This window comes from Chamaea fasciata, unplaced genomic scaffold, assembly GCF_029207755.1.
Source record: "Chamaea fasciata isolate MVZ Bird 193981 ecotype frontalis unplaced genomic scaffold, bChaFas1.0.hap1 SCAF_2, whole genome shotgun sequence".
Lineage (NCBI taxonomy): Eukaryota > Metazoa > Chordata > Aves > Passeriformes > Sylviidae > Chamaea > Chamaea fasciata.
Window position 1 is genome coordinate 89,752,850 of NW_027094087.1, and position 19,951 is coordinate 89,772,800.

Genomic DNA, 19,951 nt, shown 5'->3' on the forward strand with positions numbered 1-19,951 from the left:
TTATGTATTTTGGTGAATAAGTTGTCACAGAATTTTAAAGTGCTGACAGCTCCCATCTTGACAGCAGACTCCTACTTCATTAACCTTAAATTGCTGTGCTTGCATAATAAGGATCCTTTGACTTAAGGTTTCTCAGTAACTTCCAGTATTTTTGATCCATATTAAAGTTGGTATTTTAGAACAAAATGTGTTCTCAAGTTCAGGTATAAATTAATGTTTCTGCCTAGTGACATTTTAATTTCCTAGTGTAAAGTATTATGAAAAAAAAGCCTATGAAAGGGCTTCACTTTTATTTTTACTCCAGTCTCTTAGCATTTGATGAATTTATTTGTCGTCTTTTTCTTATTTTCTAGAGTTTTGGAGTGCCAAGGGCTGCCCATTGTGAATGGACAATGTGATCCCTATGCCACTGTTACCTTAGCAGGACCCTCCAGGCAAGTATTGCACAGTCAAAAGCTTCCATTTTAGAACGATGGTTTCTGTTTTCTTTGTCTATTAGAAATTTGCTTTCTCCAATGGACAGCTGGGAGTATTTAGACACTGCTAGAATGTGTGAAGTGTTGGGGTGGGTGTGTGTCTGAATTAATGCTAGAGTGAGTAATTTAAGACTTGTTTCGGTTTTGATTTATGTAAAGATCGGAATAATCTCTAAATAATTTGAATATCCCAGAGTATATAATTTGTGGTTAGTCTTAATTTATGCATCTTCTCACCTCACAGTTGGAGGCCAGTTTTTGAGCAAATTCATTGCCTGATTTTGGGCAGGGTGGAAGAGAAATGTGAATACATCAACATCTTGCCGAGTATGCACGTTTGCATGTGAATATTTAGTGTGTCTTCACTTTCAAGGTGTGACAAATTAATGTGTATGTCAAAAACCCTCAGTGGCTCAGTCCTGTAATTTGATATATGCAGACATAATAGCATGGATAAAATTTGGAATGAGGTTTTAGTGATGATATTCTGCATAATACTCTTCAGTTTAAATTTGGGATTCAGTTTTCCCATCTGTTATGAAAATTTCCTTTGCTGTTGGATGTCACTGGTTTTTTTCTGCTTATCTAGTCATCTTCTATGTCTGTCATTTTGGAAACAAAACAGCTCTGCTGTGATCTCAATCAGATTTGGTAGCATGGGTTATTAATAATGTTTTACAACAATTTATTGAAAAGACTATAAATAAGAAGCATTCTTGACAAATATTTACCTTGCGTGCAGAGGAGTCCTTGAGCCTGTCTGTATTCTTCTTTGTCTAGATGTGTTGTGCCTTATCACTGTTAATGGACTTGTACATTTGACTTATTTTCTTTGTTTTAAGCCTGTAACTTGTTTCAAATGACTGCTGGATGGCTATTATTGAAACTGTGAGGAAATCGATTGACTAACCCTTGAATATCCAAATTTACCTTTGTCTGCTTCCTTATGCTCCCCAGTCTAGATAATGTACGACTATTGATAATGTACTCCCCTCAGAATAAGGAGTATAGCTTTATCCTATTCCTGTCTGAGTTTTGGTGGGGGGGAGAAGGCTTGCCCCCTATCTCCAGCAAGCAGCATGCAGCTTATTGCCATTCACTGCTTGGTAATTGCTCAATAATTGTGCTGCCTTAATCGCCTCCCGTTCTACATCCTGCTTCCCAGTCCCCTCCCAGATAGGTTTATCGGTAAAGAGGCTGATTGGCAAGTGTGACTGATGAGATGGGGTTGACAATCTGTCCTGTGTCCTGGAGGAGATTAGTCTCTCTTATCTCTCAGCTTCTCCTAGGAATAGTGGGATATTCTTAATCTCTACATCATTCTCCTCTCTGGATTTTCCAGTGCCTCTCATTTTAGAGTGGGAAAGCTGCTTTATTCAGCTGCAATTATGCAATGACAAGCATAAAAATTTCAACAAACTTGCTGCTGTTTATTGTGTGATTTGTAGTTAGAGTCATAAGACTTCCTAACCAAAACTCTTTCTGTGCCTGTATTATAGATGGAAAAATATTGTATACTGGTGGACAGGCCCATTCCATTCACACGGGAAGTCTGGAGCAGCACTGGGAATTAGACCCAGCTTTACATGACCTCTGTGGAATACACAGAGCTGTCCAGTAAATATAAGCAGTTACAAGCCATCTAAGCAGCTTTGGTGCATGAGAAATGAACGATAGATTCTGGGATGAAGTTATTAGTAGGTCAGTTTTCCACATGGCTGATGTGCCTCTCCATCTGTGCCTATTTTATCTATGCCTGCAGAGCTGTAGGGTAAGATTGGTGACACAGGACAGCACACAGCTTTTCTCTTGTAGGTAGTGAGAACAAATCAAGCATAGGTTCATAACATTTGGAAGCCATGAAACAGCTGTTGGCTGGCCTGTGAGAAATGCATTGGCTGGCTTGAGCCCAGCACCAAGCAGTCGATGTCTATGTTCTCAAAGGCAGGCACAGGCGGATGGCACAGCCCGTAGGGGATGAATGGGCAGTGCTGAACTTGGTCAGGCCTGCTGTGAGTGGTTGAGAGGAGACGTCTACCCAGTCTTAAGCCTACAGAACAGTAGAAATAGAGACTTCTGCTCAGCACTAGTCATAATAATTCACCGCCATATTAACTAAGTGCTGCTGGTGCTAGAGGGAAAGGGATGCTAGTACAGCAATAAAAATATTCTTACTGAAGAAACCATTCTGGTTTTTTTGATTGTCACTGAAAAGCAGTGATTGATTTTTCAGACCAGAATTTTAAATATGAATAGCTGTGCTAGTCTTTGTCTCCTGTGTTTTTAGAGTATGAGGAATTTTTGAGTCACGTCAAGACTGAGACCATCCTTCAAATCTTGCTGCTCAGAGCCCCGTTCTTGCCAGTTTTTACAGATAAAAGATTTTACTATGTCAAGCAAGTGATAGAATAAGGGTTCAAGGGGCTGTGTTTAAAACAGGATAACAAAATGTGATTACCACCACTTCAGAGAAATAGGAATGCATTGACTCTTTCTCTTAAATGTGTGCAAGTGTCTGTGCCTTGCTGTGCTGGAGCCACTTGGCATTCCAGTTTCATCAGATAAATCAAGTGGATGGCTATTTTCTCTTCAGTGGCTCTGTTCTAGGATCACACTTTTACTAATGTTGTTTCTGACCCTTTTTTTGTTTATTTTGTTTCCTTAATTCAGGTCAGAAGCCAAAAAGACTAAAGTTAAAAAGAAGACCAACAATCCACATTTTGATGAAGTGTTTTATTTTGAGGTTGGTATTTCAAAGGAACGGGTGATAAGCTGAAATACTATACTGTGGATAGTTGGCACAGCATCCTGCTCCATGTTGTGCCAGCTGTCATCTTTGAAGACTGTTTCAAAGCATGGTGCAGGGGAAAGAAGTGCCCGGGCTCAGACTGGCCGTCTGCTGAAGGAGCAGTATCCTGCTTTCACCTCTGGTGCCCTGTAGGAAAAGTTTCAAGTTGGGCACTTCTGAGCAACAGGCTTTACATTTAATCACAAGTCACCCCGCTAGAGTTTTGAAAAAAACACATTTAAAAACGAGTTAAACCTGAACAAACCACACGCATAGAGAAATTATATTTTGTTCTTAGTCTGTGTTTTTATAGCTGCTCCACCCTGTCTTTCCCAGTCAATGGGAGGAAGGTTATCTCCTTAGGAATACTGAAAACTGCAGAGGAAAAATGCACTTAAACGGGTTGTTCTGGCTGTCTACCAGTCTGCTGTAATACCAGTGCCTTTTCTCCAAGTGGGTAAAACCTCTATAGCTCTATTTAATACAGAGCATTTTCAACAAGTCCAGTTAAGATAAAGTATAACTTATATGAAAGTCCTCATCTTGGTTCTTTCTGGCAAGAGTAGCTGTAATTGTGGTGTGTCCGTACATATATGTGCATGTGTTTATAATTTAGATCTCTACTGAAGCTTTTCATTTTGTCTTCTAAAATATGTCTATCATTCTTTTTTTTCTCCTGGATATCATAGTCTTGGTCTATGCTTGACTGTTCTATTTCAGTAGACACCTCAAAAAGTATCTGTAATTACGAAGTTGATGAAAAAAAGCTAGAGTAGCACAGTGCAGTTGGCATAGATTGAAAAGCCCTTTCTGGTCATATGGCTTGCATCATTCAGGTCACGTTTGCATTAGAAATTGTTGCTGGCATAGGGATGGCACCTAGGGATGTGGTTTCTCGAATCAGTTCTGGGCCACAGCCACATCGGGAAGGGGAGCTGGGAAGAGAGGAGCCATACAAGTGCTGGTGCACTGTGCAGATCTGAAGTGCACATGTAATTCTTGGCATTGCTGTCTTCCCTCTCCTCCAAACCACTTATCTTTGCCCAGAAGCCAATAGTTGTACTGACCAGTCTAAAGTCTGTCATACCAGCAGAAACATGCTCTTGTAGATGTAATGTGTTTGGATACAAGGGGCAGATTTAGCAAGTTTGTGATTGGTAGGAGCACTTTCTGTAGTGCCTGAAGGGCTGGAAGCCACGAGGGCAGGCCAGGATAGCTCAGCCTGTCTCATCCTAGGCTATAGCTGTCCTGCTCACAGTGAGCTTTTGTGCCTTTTGTGCTTCCTGGCTCCATGAGACTGTGAAGTTGCTGCATGGGCACAGTTAGAGGGGCAGAGATCCCGTGAGACCGAGTGCTGAAACTGCACTGAGGTGTCCGTGTGTTTACCCAGCATTTCAGTCCCTCACCAGGCCCAGAACTGCGGTCTTTGGCAGTGATGCTATATGTAAATTAACTAGAATGGGCTTCCTTATTTTGACATAGGCAGTTCTGGAGGAGCCTGTCAGTGAGAACTTTTTAATGAGAATGTAATCTGGGAATTCAGACTGTAAGCCACAAAGATTTCACCTGATTCCTCCCCCTTGTGTGCTGCAGAAACAGCGAATGTTTGGTATGTAAACACTGAACTTGGCAGGTGGTGCCATACTGGGAGAGGAAGGAGAAAAACAAAGCATCTTCCAACTAGAGTTGGGAGGGAGGGGGCTGGGGGCTTGCTTAGCTTGCCTTAATGTGGGAGCTGGGTTATGTGCAAGTACCAGAAAAAGCAAAACCCAAACTCAAGCCCATGCCCCAGTTGTTCTGCTGACTCAGAGCAGAATGAATTCTGAGCTTGGGAAATGACTGAATCAGCCAGAGCTCTGAAATATAAACATACCCTTAGTGCAGACAGAGCCATCATAGATTTATGTCATTTTGAGAGTAGTTAGTACATATCAGGCTAAATGTCTTCAAGGAACAAGGTTCAGTAGAACTGCTATGACTGGGAAATAAATTCACTAATGAGATGTGGGCAGACCTGCGGCTGGTGCGTGCAAACGAAGCGCTCCAATTCCTGTGGAGCTGAGAGATTCATGCTGTTGACAGCAGTGTCACTTTCTGCTTCTAAACAGCTTCATCAGCTTTTCTGGAGGCTGCCAGCACAGTGATTGTCCAAGCCTCCAAGGAAGAAGCTGATCTGTAAAAGACAGTGAATGGCTGCTTTCCTTTCTACAACCAAAACGTCACACAGATTTAATTTTCTAAATGGAAGATAGCTTATTGTTGGTTTCAGAAAAAGAAGGGCTTGTTTAAGGGGTGTGGTGAGTGAAACTTGCACCTGATAGTTAGGAGTCATTTTCACCACTGCTTCAGCTGCAGCATGGTGTGGAGCTGTCTGTGCAGCTACAGGAAAATTGTCCTCTGACAGGAATTCAAGAGGGAAGTGCTGGGGACCTGTTTTTAAATTTGCATGTGTTGAAAAAAAACTGAGCAGCTGATAAATGGCTTGCCAGCTTCCCAGATGAAAGGGACCAACACAGCAGAGTTGTGCCCCCTTTTTTGTACAATGTTATGGGTCAGCTGTTTAGCACTGTGGACTGGGAGGTTCCTCATCTCCAGTTCCATACAGCTATGCCTTTTGGAATACCACTCTTGAGCTGTATTGATGTGCACACTAAGTAGTCATATGGGTGAACAGAGAGATATCATACATATAGATTCCAGCAAAACTTCTGAGAAAGTGTTTACTTAGAAGGGACATGCCATAAGTTACACCTATGCTACAGCTTTCTGGAACAACTCCTGTGTTAAAGATAGTAAGAGACTTAAAAGTTTGCTTCATTCAAATTGCACCATTATCTTCACAATGGTAGTAGAAACTGCCATTTGCAGGCCTGTAGAAAACTTTGCACGAACAGTGAAGTGTTTGCAAGGCTAGGGTGAGGAAATTTGTGTTTAACTGCTGAAGTTGTAGGCTCTATTTAAATCCACTGTGCTCTTGGCCTTTCCAGGTGCATTTGATTCTATTAGTTTGGAGCATTTGTTTTCCAGTGCTGCTAGTAATACCTTTTAATTTTTGTGTATCACTTGGAAAATGTTGCCTGCTTCACACATACGTGTATACTAAAGACTGAGTGTCCTCTGCCAAAGATTGTTTTCTGGTTCCTCTCCACTTAAGCAAGTGTATCATTGTCTCCTTTAATTGCCATTTGCATCTCATGTACAGTACAAAGCCAGAGAGTCAAGTTTACAATGAAAGCCAGTTTTTGCGGCTGGGTAGTATCAAGCCACAAGCATATTCAAACATACAATAAAGTTCAGCTTCTGTGTGCAACCAAGAGCTGAACCCACACATCATGATACATCCTTGCATTTGATCAGTTCCTGCTGTGGTTTCAGCTGGGTGGGGTAGCATTTTCTTAAGTTTCTGACGCACTGTGCAAAAATACAACCACCAAAGTGTTTTTACAATCATGGCAGAAAACAAATTTTAAGAAATGTTTGTTCAAAAACTTTTTATGCTAATGTTCTATAATACTTTCCTTTTTTCTTTGCCTGTTCTTTCCTGTTAAACAGTCTTGCAGATATGGTTGGTGAACTGTGCAGCTGCTTCTATATTCTGATATGCATAACACAGGCTAGGGTCTCTTGGTCTGCTTGGTATTTGTTGTATGGGTAGGTTAAATTGACTTCCAGGATATCAGAACAGGAAGAATTTCCCAATTTTAATTGGATACACTGCAAAATGTTTTTAAGGGTGGTTGTGGTTCCTCCCCCGTGTTCTGCAGAGTGCCTCAGGGCATCTGTTGTACAGCTGTATTTAAAACACAAATATTAATTGCCCTTTTCTTTCCCTAGATGGATTATGAAAGTGGTGCTCCTTTCAATGGTATTTTTCTGTTGTCAATGTAAACTTTAAGTGCTGTAGTAATATTGAAGATGGTCTTTCTCTGTAAAAAAAGTATGGAGTATCTGCTTACCTTGGAAATGATTGTGTAATTACCACTTTATAGTCAGTAATCTGTTTAGTCAGTATGTTTATTCACTTGCATGAATGCTTTCAGTATCAGGACTGAAGTCACTGCTGGTAGTAAAATACTGTGCTATTCCAAAGCTTTGTAAGTTACATCAGAATGTTTTTGTATCAGATCAAGCTGCTAAAAGTTTCCTCCTTTTGATTAGGTTACAAGACCCAGTAGCTACAACAAGAAATCCCATTTTGACATTGAAGATGTAGATGAAGTGGACAAAATGGAGATTAGGTAATATGAAATACATTATTAGCACAAAATTGTCTTCCAGAGTTGTGTAACTTTGTAGTAGACTCTGTTTGCAAAGTGGCAAGTATGGGTTTTTTGTTGATAAATCAAGATGAGTTTTTGTCACTGTATGTGTATGTTTATTTACCTCCACTGTCCTGTAGATTCTGTCTTGAATATGTGTGTTAGTTCTGATGCAGGAGAGATCCTTATTATTTTCCCTTGTTCCTCATGTACACTCTGTGTATACTAAAAGGCAGTTGTCATTAAGCACAGCCTTTTATGTCTGGGCTCTCCTTTTCCCCCTCCCTCAGTTTCCCAGGACAGCCCAGAGGCTCTGTGATGCTCTTAAGTTACAGAGTATATTTTCTTTTATCACTTAATTTTAGCAACCTGTGTAAGGTCCTTCTTCCCTGAAAGGAGACTCTTAAACTCAGAGTTTTTCTGGGGCAGAGACAGTTTTTCTCTTTTGCCTTCCAACTTTACCCTTTATTGCAAGATTTGGTATGATAAAAGTGAAATCAGTTGCACAGGAAAAAAAAGCAATTCTGATTTCAAAACGAAAACAATCCCACCCCACCCTGTGCCACCCTCTTAGTATTATTTTAAAACCTGCTGAGGCCAGACAACAATGTCTGTGGGGACAGGTGAGTATAAAGAGAGGTGAGAAAACAATAGGAGATGCAAAACTTGAAAGTGTCACATGCGTCTTACCATCACATACTATTGAAACTTGGAGGCTTGGGCCATCTGGTGATCTGTATGCACAGTAAATCAATGCTGCTATTTCTGCATCAAGTGGTGGGAAATTCCCCTCTCCTTTATGTTATTATTTGGAGGAAGAATAGTAGCACTGCCTCCCTCCCCATATATTCTCACTAGAGAGGCAGTGAGGCATCTCCCAGAAAGTTCCGTAGTTCCTGCAGAATCACAACTGGCTCTAAGGAAAGGAGGGGAGACCAGGAAAGGGGAACAATGCTTACTCCCAGCAAGCAAAACACATCTGTGTTCATGAATGGATTGAGGGCTGTTGTGATGTGACAGCTGCTGGTTCGTGTAACCTGTCAGTGTAGTGTCAAAGCAGTACAAGAGCATTAATAGGTTTGTGTTTGCCATGGCTCTGAGGCAGGAAAGGGAAACTGTTTATATGTGAGGGGGGCAAAGCTGTGCTCTTTCACAGAGAACATTTGCGTCAGGCATTGCAGGGGTAGCTGGTTTAGGGGCAACCCAACAGCTGACTCATGGGGCCAGGTGCAGTGCTGAACTGCTTTGGTGGTGTCAGTGTTGCAGCACAGCAGGTGACCTAGTCCTAGCACTACGCTGTATTTCTGCAAAGCTTTGCATTGTGTAGGCAGGTATGAAGTAACTTGACCCATATTCCATAGGATTTATGTGATGGACTGGGAAGCTACACCCTGTCTCAGAAGGCCCAGTCTAGTCTTTATAACCATGATGCTCAGCCATGCACTGATTTTGAATGAAAATTCAGATTCTCTGATAGATTTTTTGATAGTTTTGACACTAGACATTGGTGTACAGTAGTTCCATATTGCTTAATATTTCATTGATTCTTATTTTATACTACTGGACTAAATGAAATAATGCAGTTGTTTTATTTGCTAAGTATATTTTCTGGACAAATGACTCATCTGCAACAACAATGTATGTGGAGCTGAGCTTCAGAAAAGTCTGTCATTCCTGAAAACAAATATATCACAGTGTGGTACAGATGAATAGTCTGAGAGAAGGCTTGCAAAATAGTTCAGAAAAGATTAAGCACTTAAATTTAACAGGCAAAAGCAGATAAAGTGTTAGTCTTGGTTGGGCAAATTCTCCTTAGAGCTTTTGTCCCCTCTGGGACACTGTGTTTTTGTTTCCATCTTGGGTTCCCCTTCCACCCCCGCTCACTTCCTCCACTCTGTTTAGTGAGAGTTAGATTGCCCCCAAGCCCTCTGGACAGATCATACAGTTTATGGGTTTGGGGATTTGGTTTTTTTTTCCTCTCCTGAGAAAAGTACAATTCCACAGGGTGAAGAGGAGACTTAGTCTCTCACGATTTCCCTCTAAAGTTATGAAAAGTTTTCTCTTTCTGAGTGGGTGTAGGAAGTTGTAGGCAGGGCATATCAACACTTGGGGACCAGATGTTCTGGTGAATTGATTGTTTCTCCTCCCCCTCTCTCCTGTTTGTTTCTTTCTGTGACTACAATCTGACCAGTTCAAAATAACACTTGTCATAATTTTGCCTTTTAAAAATCTTGAGAAACAGTGATCTTTTTGACTCTGATATCTGTGTATTAACACTTTTAATAAGTGTTGTTTATTCTTTGTACTCCAAGAGCACACACCAGTAACTTCAGAATTTGCATGCCTGCTTTGCTCATCGTGTAGTGTGAGATCTACTTTGAATTGTTAGTTCCTCTTGTACAGATCCTTTGCACTGATTTTTTCTGTTACAGGGGGGAAACCCTCTAGCTGTCTGTTTGAAAGTGTTACTGCTAGTTGGCATCTCAAAACAATTTGGATAAACCCGAAACCAGTAGCCCCTAAATACTTGGTAAATTTTAAGTTTGGCTGTGTAAATAGGCTTAAAAATTCCTGTCCTCCTGAAGCTGCTTTTAGCTGTCTGAACTGGTTAGCAAGATAATAACCCATCAAATACGGAGAAAGGAGAGAGCAGGTCAAATTTTCAAAGAAGTTTTCTTTTTTTGGAGAGTTCATGCCTTGCGGAGATACTGTCCAAATTACCAGAGTCCAAAGAACTTTACCTAGCAGGCATGCATTGTGAGCTGACAGTGTGTCTAGTGTATGACAGCTGATGCAGGAGACGCTATTGAGAGATACAGGGCTCAGAGGATTTAAAAGTGATGCATTCTGTGCTTGCATAAGATAGGATAAACCTTTAACAGGCCTATCAGCATCTGTTCCTTGGGCAGTCTACTGTGACTTGCTTGACACCAGGAGGATTGTGTAAATATGTCCACAACTGGATGAGTTTGCACCTTATCCAAGTTAATATTGCTCTTCTAAACATTGTTATTAGTTGAAAACCTGTATTTCTTTCCGTGTACTGTTTTTTCCCCCAGAAGCTTAAGGCACATTCAAGCTGTCACTTAGCTGCAAAATAGTCAGCTGATCTTGTTTTTAATAAAAATAGCTCTTAGAGAATACCTTAAAATACATACAGAAAGAAATACCCTGGAGTTTGAAACCCTTGCCTGAAGGTGGGTATGGCAGTGTTTGCCTACATGCTGGGTTGGACACCAGTACTTCTGCTTTGAATCTCAGTGCAGTTGTTTTCCATCCAGATGTTGAAGAGCATATGAAAGGGAAGGAAGGATCATCTACGGATAGGTACCAGAACGTCCCAAATGTGAGGGACTGAGTGCCAAAACTTGTGTAAGCTTCAGCCAGTACACAGATTCTACCAAATGGTAGAACTATCCTACAGCTCTGAATATCTCTACAAAATTAGTTTAGGTGCAATAAGTATGTGTGCTTCACACAGGAGTCTTCCTAGGAGCTAAAAGACTGAGAAAAGTTGTGTAGAACTAATTCTGTAAAGCTGCCACTTAGCTGTTAGTAATCCCAAATTAGACAGGGACTGGCAATATGTAGTCCTTAAATAACTTTGTGCTTTTTCCCCTGGTGTCCATTTTACCTCTATTTTTCCATTATCTGAGATAGCCAGACAGCCATCTGAATCTTTATCAATATGGGCAGTGGAAACAGTACAGATGAGAAAAAGTTAATCTGAATGATATTTTTCAATAATGTTTTATGGAGGTGAATTGTAAGGCTTCAGAAATAGGAGGAAAGGTTATCTCTTTACTGTTTGGAAACCATTGCTGTACCGTTTCGAGTCTTTCTAACTTGTAGACTTTAGGGGAAAAACCCCAACAAATTTGGAAAAAATGTTGAGATTTTCTTAAAATTATTTTTGAAACTTCTTAGTAGTATTTTAAATTATTTGTTTTTATTACAGGGTTGATCTTTGGAATGCCAGTAACTTGAAGTTTGGTGACGAGTTTCTAGGAGAACTGAGACTCCCTTTGAAATTTCTCCGGCAGTCTAGTTCTTACGAAGCATGGTATTTGACATTTTTCTTTTGGAAAATAAGTAGAAACATATGTCTACTCTGAAGACTTCAGAGTAATTACTGCTGTGTGATAAAGTTTAAATGCATTTAATTTGTATCTTTTTTGTAAGCAAGCCAAAATAATCTTAGCAAGTGTAAGAACAAGAAGTTTTGATAATGTGATTAGAGGTTTCAGTCTGCCTCTCTGTAGCATGTAGGAGTTCTAGTATGTTGTTTTTGTATTATTTACTGCAGTTCAGCAGCAGTGCTATGGTTTTAGTGTGTGGGTTTTTAATCATATCTACATAAATCTTTATGTTCAGAACTTCCCATGTTGCAGTTGGTGCAAAACAGACTGGCAAACTTAATTTGAAAAATTAATTTGAAAAAAAATTAAGAAGTCTGATTCAGAACTCTCAGGAGTTTGATACATATATACACACTCTGTGTATCTGTACAGTCTCTATGCTCATATATAGCCTGAGAAAATCTTGTGTTTCAGCACTAAGTTTCTGTCCTATTTTTTGCATATCAGGTATTTTCTGCAGCCCAGAGATAATGGTAACAAGTCATTGAAACCTGATGACCTCGGTTCCTTAAGGTTAAATGTGGTTTACACTGAGGACCATGTTTTTTCCTCAGACTATTACAGTCCACTGAGAGACGTCCTGCTAAAATCTGCAGATGTTGAGGTAATTTGCTTGTGGTGTTTGTTATTTACTCTCAGATCATCTTCACAGGGGTCTCTGAATATTTGTCACAATCTTGCTGACACCATAGTTGTGTAATTACCAGAGCGGTCAGCTCTTCCTTTTCAGACCTCATAGCCTTGTTAAGCTCTGCATATCCCTTCTGCTTGTTTTCAGTCCTTGCAGAGATCTTTATCTGCATTCTGTATGGTATGTGAAGGCAGACCCAGGAACACAGTGGTTTTAGCAGCAGCACATTCTCTGTGATTTTTTAATTTTACATGTGAAAATGCCAAGTAAGCTTCAGTTTGATCAATTGTTTTCATTTACTGGACAGGAACAGGTTTATTTGCATATTTGAGAAAAACCCAAACCAAGAACTAATCCCGAAACATCAGAGATTTGGACCATCTGTGCCCTTATGTATACTTTCTACAGTTGTAATGGTGCTTTTTGTTTTCTCAGTAAAATAACTGGGTTCTGTACTCACTGGGACTTGAAACTGTGAAGGGTTAGAGTTCCTTGTCTTCACTTGCTTCCCATGCAAGTGACATTTACCAAAAAGACAGCCATTAAAAATGTGGGAGATAAAAGGAGACTGTACTGTAATAGTTCTTAAATTGCTGCCCTCTTGTGACCAGGCAGCCCACAAAAACTGGGATCCACCCACCTTATGTACAGACATTTGGGTAACTGGCCATTGCCACTGTTGTGGGGGGTTCTGCATTAAGAAGCTAATGAGGATAGAAAGAAAGAACAGTTTTTCTGGAAGGTTTTCTCAAAGTTTTTGTTTTCCACTCTTCAGCCTGTTTCAGCATCAGCTGCACATATTTTGGGTGAAGTTTGCAGAGAAAAACAGGAAGCGGCCATACCTCTTGTCAGGCTTTTCTTACACTATGGCAGAATTGTGCCTTTCATAAGTGCCATTGCGAATGCTGAAGTGAAGAGAACTCAGTAAGTACCAAACAAACAAACCCCAACCTGCTATCAAAAATACCTAAGCTGCATTGGCTAGGGCTAGAATCCTCCACTCAGCTTCTAGAAATAAGCTATTTCAGAAGAAAATGTTAGGATGATTCCTGTTCTTCCTAGCTGAGTGGCAGAGTTCTTTTTAAATTCTTTCACTGCTCTCAAGATCTGGTTTATTTGACCTTTAGGAGGAGTTCGCATTGTTTTTTGTGAAAATTATTTGCAAGACTATTCTAACATGAGAGCAGGATTTTTACTTAGTCTTAAACATATATGATAACTGAAATTCTACATTATCTTCAGCTGTTCATATGAACTCATTTCAGTTTGTGTGCTAATAAATCATTTAGTGCTCAGTAAGTGTTTGTTAAATTTGTTCAAAACAACAAGCAAGTTTCTTCCTAATCGTGAATATTTAAGGCAAGCTGTGTGTCTCATCGTCGCAGTTAGATGACGAAGGATTAAGGATGGGTTTGAATTTGGTATGGAGTGGCAGAAAATGAAGTTGGGTTTTTTCAGCTACTTCTTTTGAGTTCTTTGTTTGACTTACTGGTGGGCTGATCGTTCAACAGTGTAAGATCCAGTGTTCATACCAAGCAGATCCTAAAGAACATTTGTTGTCGCAGTTCTTTTGCCTGTATAATCATGCTCTTGACTAACAGTGGAAGAGACAATTGGGAGTCAAGGGGAATGACAGATACTGACTCTAAACTTCCTTAGTACAAAATCAAGTCTTTGTGGGGGTTGGCTCTTTTCAGAGTGTCTGAGGGATCAAGTGTTTTCCCTCCTGTAGGTATATTTTTTCTGAGCTGCAGGTTGGCTGAAACAGCATGGTTGGTGCAGCATGAGGAAACTTGCCGATCCCTAGTCAGTCGTGTTCTTATGATAAAGCAGCAAAGATGGTGTTTGTTTTCATGGCTTTCTGGCATTTGTAACAGGCAGTGAGCTTACTGTATTTTTTGTGGAACAAAACGATGAATCCAGCAAAGTAATTGATCTTGTTACTCACTGCTTGTAAATGAGTACAACCGTAGTAAGCTGTAAAAAACAGAAAAGACATCATTGTGTATATGAGCAAGAAAATAACTTCAGATCCAGGTTTGATCCGCTGTCACTAAGCACAGGTTTTGATTGTATGTATTGTAGATGAGATAATTGGTTATGTACCTATTTGCATAAAGTAAATTGCTAAGCAGGGAGGTACAGGTATATGATAGAGCAGCTGGCTGAGGCTTTATCAGTCATGGAGGCTGTATGTCTAGTACAAGATGAGTTCTGTGCAAGAGATTTTTAGAAAAATCTGAGAGTCTGCAAGGTACTAACTTGTCACACAGTTGTCAGGGCTGAACTGGGGTCTGTGCTGTGTTGTCAAAGAACTGTGCTCTAAGGCCCTTAGAAAATATGACTGTGCTATTAAAGCCTGTGTTTTCTTCTTCCTCCCAGTTCACAAGCACTTATTTTTTAGGCGCAAGTAGGAGGTCGTGTGCAATGTCCAGTGTAGTTGTGAGACTAAAATCACTGCCTCTTTCCCTTATTCAAATGAGCACTGTTCAGTAGCATGTGAAAACAGATGTTTCCCACATTTGTGCTGTGTAGACCTCTTTGATTTGAGCCTGTGTCACTGTGTATTTGGATAGTGCACTGAGCACCCAACGCTAATACAATGAAGATCTGTAGTCCCTCTGGATTTTCCAAGGCTGCTGATTTTCTGTTCTACACTGGAAGTGCACTAAATGCTGCATTTAATGGCAGGCTGGTGTCAAAGGGAGGTTTTGCTTGTGTATTCAAAGCCAGGATTCTGTCACCTTTCACCGCTGCTTTTATTTCCATGTATTAGCAGTTCATTACAAAGAGACTAAATTACAGAAAATTGTTCACTTCCAGAGATCCAAACACCATTTTCAGAGGAAACTCGTTAACTTCCAAGTGTATTGATGAGACGATGAAACTGGCAGGGATGCATTATCTGCAAGTTACACTAAAGCCAATTATAGATGAGGTAAGAACAGTTCAGAGTGTTTATTTGGTTAAATGTCATTGTAAAGGCCTTCAGGGAACAAATACTGATTATTCTCATTTTAAGAACACTTGTAAGAATAAGGCTTAATAGCTGTTAATAACTTCTTTCTGCATTAAAATCCTGTGTGTTAGGTTAACCACAGCTGAGTCGCCCAATTCAGAAACAGTTGGATTGCATTAAAGGAGAAGGAAAATTTCTATTTATTAAACCACAGTACTCTGTTTTATAAAAACTAGCATATATTGTTTCTGAGAAATAAATAAATAGTTTATTCAGTAGGAAGCTGTTGTGAAGCTCTAAGTGGGTATAAAGAGGTACAGTTATTCTGAGATAACTGTGCATGTGATGCACACATTGGGACAATGGTTTATTATCTGTCCAGTCCAGAACGGTGGGTGTGGGTATTTTAGTGCTGTAATTGGGCAATACTTTCAGACCACAGACTTCCTTTAAATGATTTGACAATTTCTTCAGCTGCTCTTGTCTTAATGTTTCATCAGAAAATGTCAAGCTTTAGAGAATATGGATATACTTTCAAAATTGACTGTTTTTGGAAAAATAGCTGTTTTCTTGAACAGCTTTGCTTGAGAGAGTCTAAAGAACAGTTCTGCATTTCAGTTGAAGGAAAGGGTAGAATGAACTAATGCTACTTTTTGGAAAAAATAAAGATCACATATAATTTACCTTTGCTGTTAAAAGAAAAAAATGCTGTTTATAAAGTTGGTTTTTGTCTTTTACCTCTCATCTTAAAAGCTAACAGATTATCCTTTTTACAAAACTTCTTGTACTTGTAGATAAACTTATATATCAATTGTTCACTATATTTTTTTTCCTAGATCTGCCAGGTACATAAACCTTGTGAAATTGATCCTGTGAAATTAAAAGATGGTGAAAACCTGGAAAATAACAGGGTATGCATTAGGTTTTGAAGACATTCTCTGTTTATCCCATCAAGTTTAACTGAGGTCCTCAGAAGTTTGATCTTCCAAATAATTTTGTTGTTCGTTAGAATACACTGTAAGCTTTCTTGACACCACCCTTATAATTATTTCACAACAGCTTTACATTATGCTATAAATGCAAAACCTGGAGAAAATTAATGACTTCTCCTGCTGCCCTGAGGACAAGGATAACTTAGCCTGTGGCTAACCTGGAGAAAAGGGGGCTCAGGGGAGGCCTCTCTCCTTTCAGCTATAAGGAGGTTGTAGCAAGGTGGGGGTTGGTCTTTTCTCCCAGGTTACAAGTGACAGGATGAGAGGAAAAGACCTCAAGTTGCAAAAGGGGTGGCTTCAACTGCATGTTGGGGGAAAATTTCTTGAGGGTGGTCAGGGCACTGGGATAGGCTGCCCAAGGAAGTGGTGGAATCAGCATCCCTAGAAATGTACAAGAGGCATGTGGACGTGGGACGTGGGGACATGGTTTGGTGGTGGACTTGGCAGTGCTGGGTTAACCATAGGACTTAGTGAACTGAGAGATTTTTCCCAGCTTTAATGATTCTATGATTCTGCTGATGGTATAGTAAACAGTGCTAGAAGGAGTGATTTGCCATACGGCTGTATCATTTAATGTTTGGTTTGATAGGAATGATATTTTTACTCTTCTTGAATATGTGCATTTTTCAAACAGTATAATTGAGTGAGAGTTTGTTTTTCAAGTGTATAATGTTGAAAGTGGGAATCTTTTAATGATGCCACTATGAATAAAACCAGGAATAGTACCACTTTCCACAGCAGAAAATTATACTAATTTTGTCATAATCTTTGCATGTTTTCAGGAAAATCTGAGGCAATATGTTGATCGCATTTTTACTGTAATTACAAAATCTGGTGTAAGTTGCCCTACAGTGATGTGTGATATCTTCTTTTCACTGAGAGAATCAGCTGCCAAACGTTTTCAAGGTGAGTTTATTTATATTGTTTCATTTTATGTAACTGATAGCTTTTAAATACAGGTGTAGTCTAGCAGTCTGCCTGATCGCTGTTGGATTTAGTAATTGAACAGCAGCTTATCCAAAACAACATTTGCAGTATGTTAATACTGTTTTCTCACCAGTTATTCACTCCACAGAGGAACATGATTTTTGATGATGGAGTTTTTTCTTAAACATCTTTCAAAGGAAAACAGCATTTAAAAAGATCATTATGGTGATCTTTTATGGGTTCAGTATTTGCAAAGCATACTCAATTTTCAAATGTTCAGGATTTTGTAATGGCTTATTCTGCAGATTCCATGCAGTGAAATTATTTTCTGCTTACATGTCAATCAATAATAAAAGCCAGTCTATAAATTGGAGTTACTGCAAGCTCACTGCTCTAGGACTCCATGTGCTGTGAAGGTTTTCTGGTTGTCAAGAGACAATTCTTTCCAGTCCTTCTTAGTTGTTTAGACTCTGAGAGTAAGTGGGCAATGTAAAACCAGATTTAAGCAAAACAACCATGCTATGTATTTTCATGAAGGGAAGCAGATTACAGTAGGGAAGTTTTAGAAAGAGTAACACAAGTTCAACTTTTAAACAGTCACTTTGGAGTAGGCAAGCTCAAGCGGAAAACCATTGACTGTGCTGTTGTGCTCTTTATTTTATGTTTAAATAAATAAGTAAAATGTATTTTCTGTAACTACCAGCTGGAATAGATACATTAGGAGTCTACAACACTTGTGCTCAGGGCTATAAGGAGGCAACTGAGACTTGGCCTCTGTGCTGAACATTTCATAAACTATGTAAATTATTCATCATACTTCAGTGCATATATGGAATAGCAGATGTCTGTGAAATTCCCTGTGTGGTGGGAAAGTGAATGGTGTTCTTGCAGCTTATGTTGTGAACCTGCTTATTTTTTAAAGAGACTCTCATTGACATTTTCTTGGGTTAGGCTAGCTGATCTCTGGCTCCAAATCCTCTATCATCAGTTAATCCTCTAACTCGCAAATATATACATTATCCAGCACATACTCGAGTTAGCTCTCTCAAGGCTCTGATAATTTCATGAGGCTTTTCAGGGAGGATTATTGAAATGCTGAGTAGAGGTCTTTTTTTTTTTTTTTTTTTTTTTTTTTTTTTTTTTTTTTTTTTAATAGGTGACCTAGATGTAAGGTACACAGCTGTCAGCAGTTTTATTTTCCTGAGGTTCTTTGCTCCTGCCATTCTTTCTCCAAACCTCTTTCAGCTTACGCCACACCATCCAGTAAGTACTGTATCAGTGTGTTTTTCTAGCTATGTTTATGGTTCTGGCACCATAGTTTGTCTATCGAGATTGTTTCTTCAATTCTTTTAAAAGCCTTTAGGAGAAGTGCCTTTGTTAGTTCAAAGATCTGTTATATCTGTCATGGATATGAGGCATATGTTGAATGACTTTGTATGTGAAGAACTTGGGAGGTACTGGAAGAAGAGTGAAATTTAAGGACAAACAAGGTAGATGGTCTAAGCTGCTGTGGAAAAATGGGTCATTGCTTTGTTCTTCCTGCATCACATTAATGCTGGATTGATTGTCAGCAGTGCTGGAAATGTTTTGGGTATTAAAAAACGTGCATCAGGCTTCTAGTAGTTGTTCTTATTGGGAGTGGGGGAGCATGTGGACAGCATTCTTTTTGTTTTGCAAGTGATTGCCTTTGGATCTCTGAAGGTCAGTAGGGTAGCTATGGAGCATGATGGCTTTTAATATTAAAAGAAACTTTTTTCCTGCAGTGTTTTATTAGGGGTATTTTCTAGTTTTTTTCACTCTTCTGCAAGTGAAATAAGAAAGAAGAAATACAATTTACCTTCCTCTATTCATTATTTTAAACAGCTACTCCATATAATATTGTTCTGCTTCCTAGGATCCTCAGACTTCTCGAACTTTGACACTTATCTCTAAAACCATTCAAACACTAGGCAGCTTATCAAAATCTAAATCTGTAAGTATGCTGTTTTCATTTAATGGCTTAATTTAGGAAAGTGATTTTTTTAATCTTTTATCATTAATTGTAATTAAGCCTTTAAAATGCTTGAGTTGCACTAGACTCATGCAAAAGTGATTTTGTTTTGATTATAAGCCTCTCATGTTTAGAGGAAAACTAAATCTGTCTTAATCTGAACTAGATTTCAGTAAAGCAAAATTGTCTGACCAATCTAGAAGTCTGTTTCAGAGCTCTTCATTCCTTCCTTTGGAAGAAAGACAATGATCAGGAGAACTTGTGAAGTTCTCTATTTATCTGTGATACATGATTGGCAGCTCTGCAAGGCTTTATAGATTGTTTCAGCATTTTAAAACTCAGCTGAGAAAAGTCACCCAGTAAGGGGAAGGTCTTTTCTTTCCTTTTCATACCAGTTCAATTTTCTGTCAGCGGTGAGATTAGTGCTAGATGCCCTTACTCTGGATGTTTGGTTGAAATAAGTGTACCTAAGGCACTGCACTTCTGTAGCTGGTGGTAATTTGGGGTGGTTTGGGTCTTGTTAGGATTCACACAGGCAACTGTGGGTGACTGTACCTCAATAATGAATCCTTCAAGTAGTAGGAGACAGTAGAATTCTTTTTCTTACGCTTCTTGTCAGGAGGAAATTTTAAAGCCAAAGCAGAATTTTGAAGCATTTCAAGAATGCATTATTAACTGTAGTAACTGAACATATGAAATGCATTCTGCTGCCTCTCTGAAATAAAAGTTTGGTACTACTGAATGTGTGCTGTATGACATGAAAGTAGCACGTGACTTATTTTACTTCTGC

General features: G+C 39.4%; 1 protein-coding gene across 2 annotated transcripts in view; it reads left to right on the forward strand.

Moving 5' to 3' along the window:
• Positions 1-19,951, forward strand: part of RASA3 (RAS p21 protein activator 3) — a 172,317-nt gene that overhangs the window by 138,015 nt on the left and 14,351 nt on the right. For both annotated transcript variants that reach the window (XM_066176708.1, XM_066176709.1), the window contains 11 exons: positions 354-434; positions 3,147-3,219; positions 7,423-7,502; positions 11,482-11,586; positions 12,110-12,266; positions 13,069-13,217; positions 15,117-15,231; positions 16,089-16,163; positions 17,027-17,150; positions 18,328-18,434; positions 19,066-19,143. In XM_066176708.1, the coding sequence (XP_066032805.1) occupies positions 354-434; positions 3,147-3,219; positions 7,423-7,502; positions 11,482-11,586; positions 12,110-12,266; positions 13,069-13,217; positions 15,117-15,231; positions 16,089-16,163; positions 17,027-17,150; positions 18,328-18,434; positions 19,066-19,143 (1,144 nt within the window). The remainder of the gene's footprint in view (positions 1-353; positions 435-3,146; positions 3,220-7,422; positions 7,503-11,481; positions 11,587-12,109; positions 12,267-13,068; positions 13,218-15,116; positions 15,232-16,088; positions 16,164-17,026; positions 17,151-18,327; positions 18,435-19,065; positions 19,144-19,951) is intronic.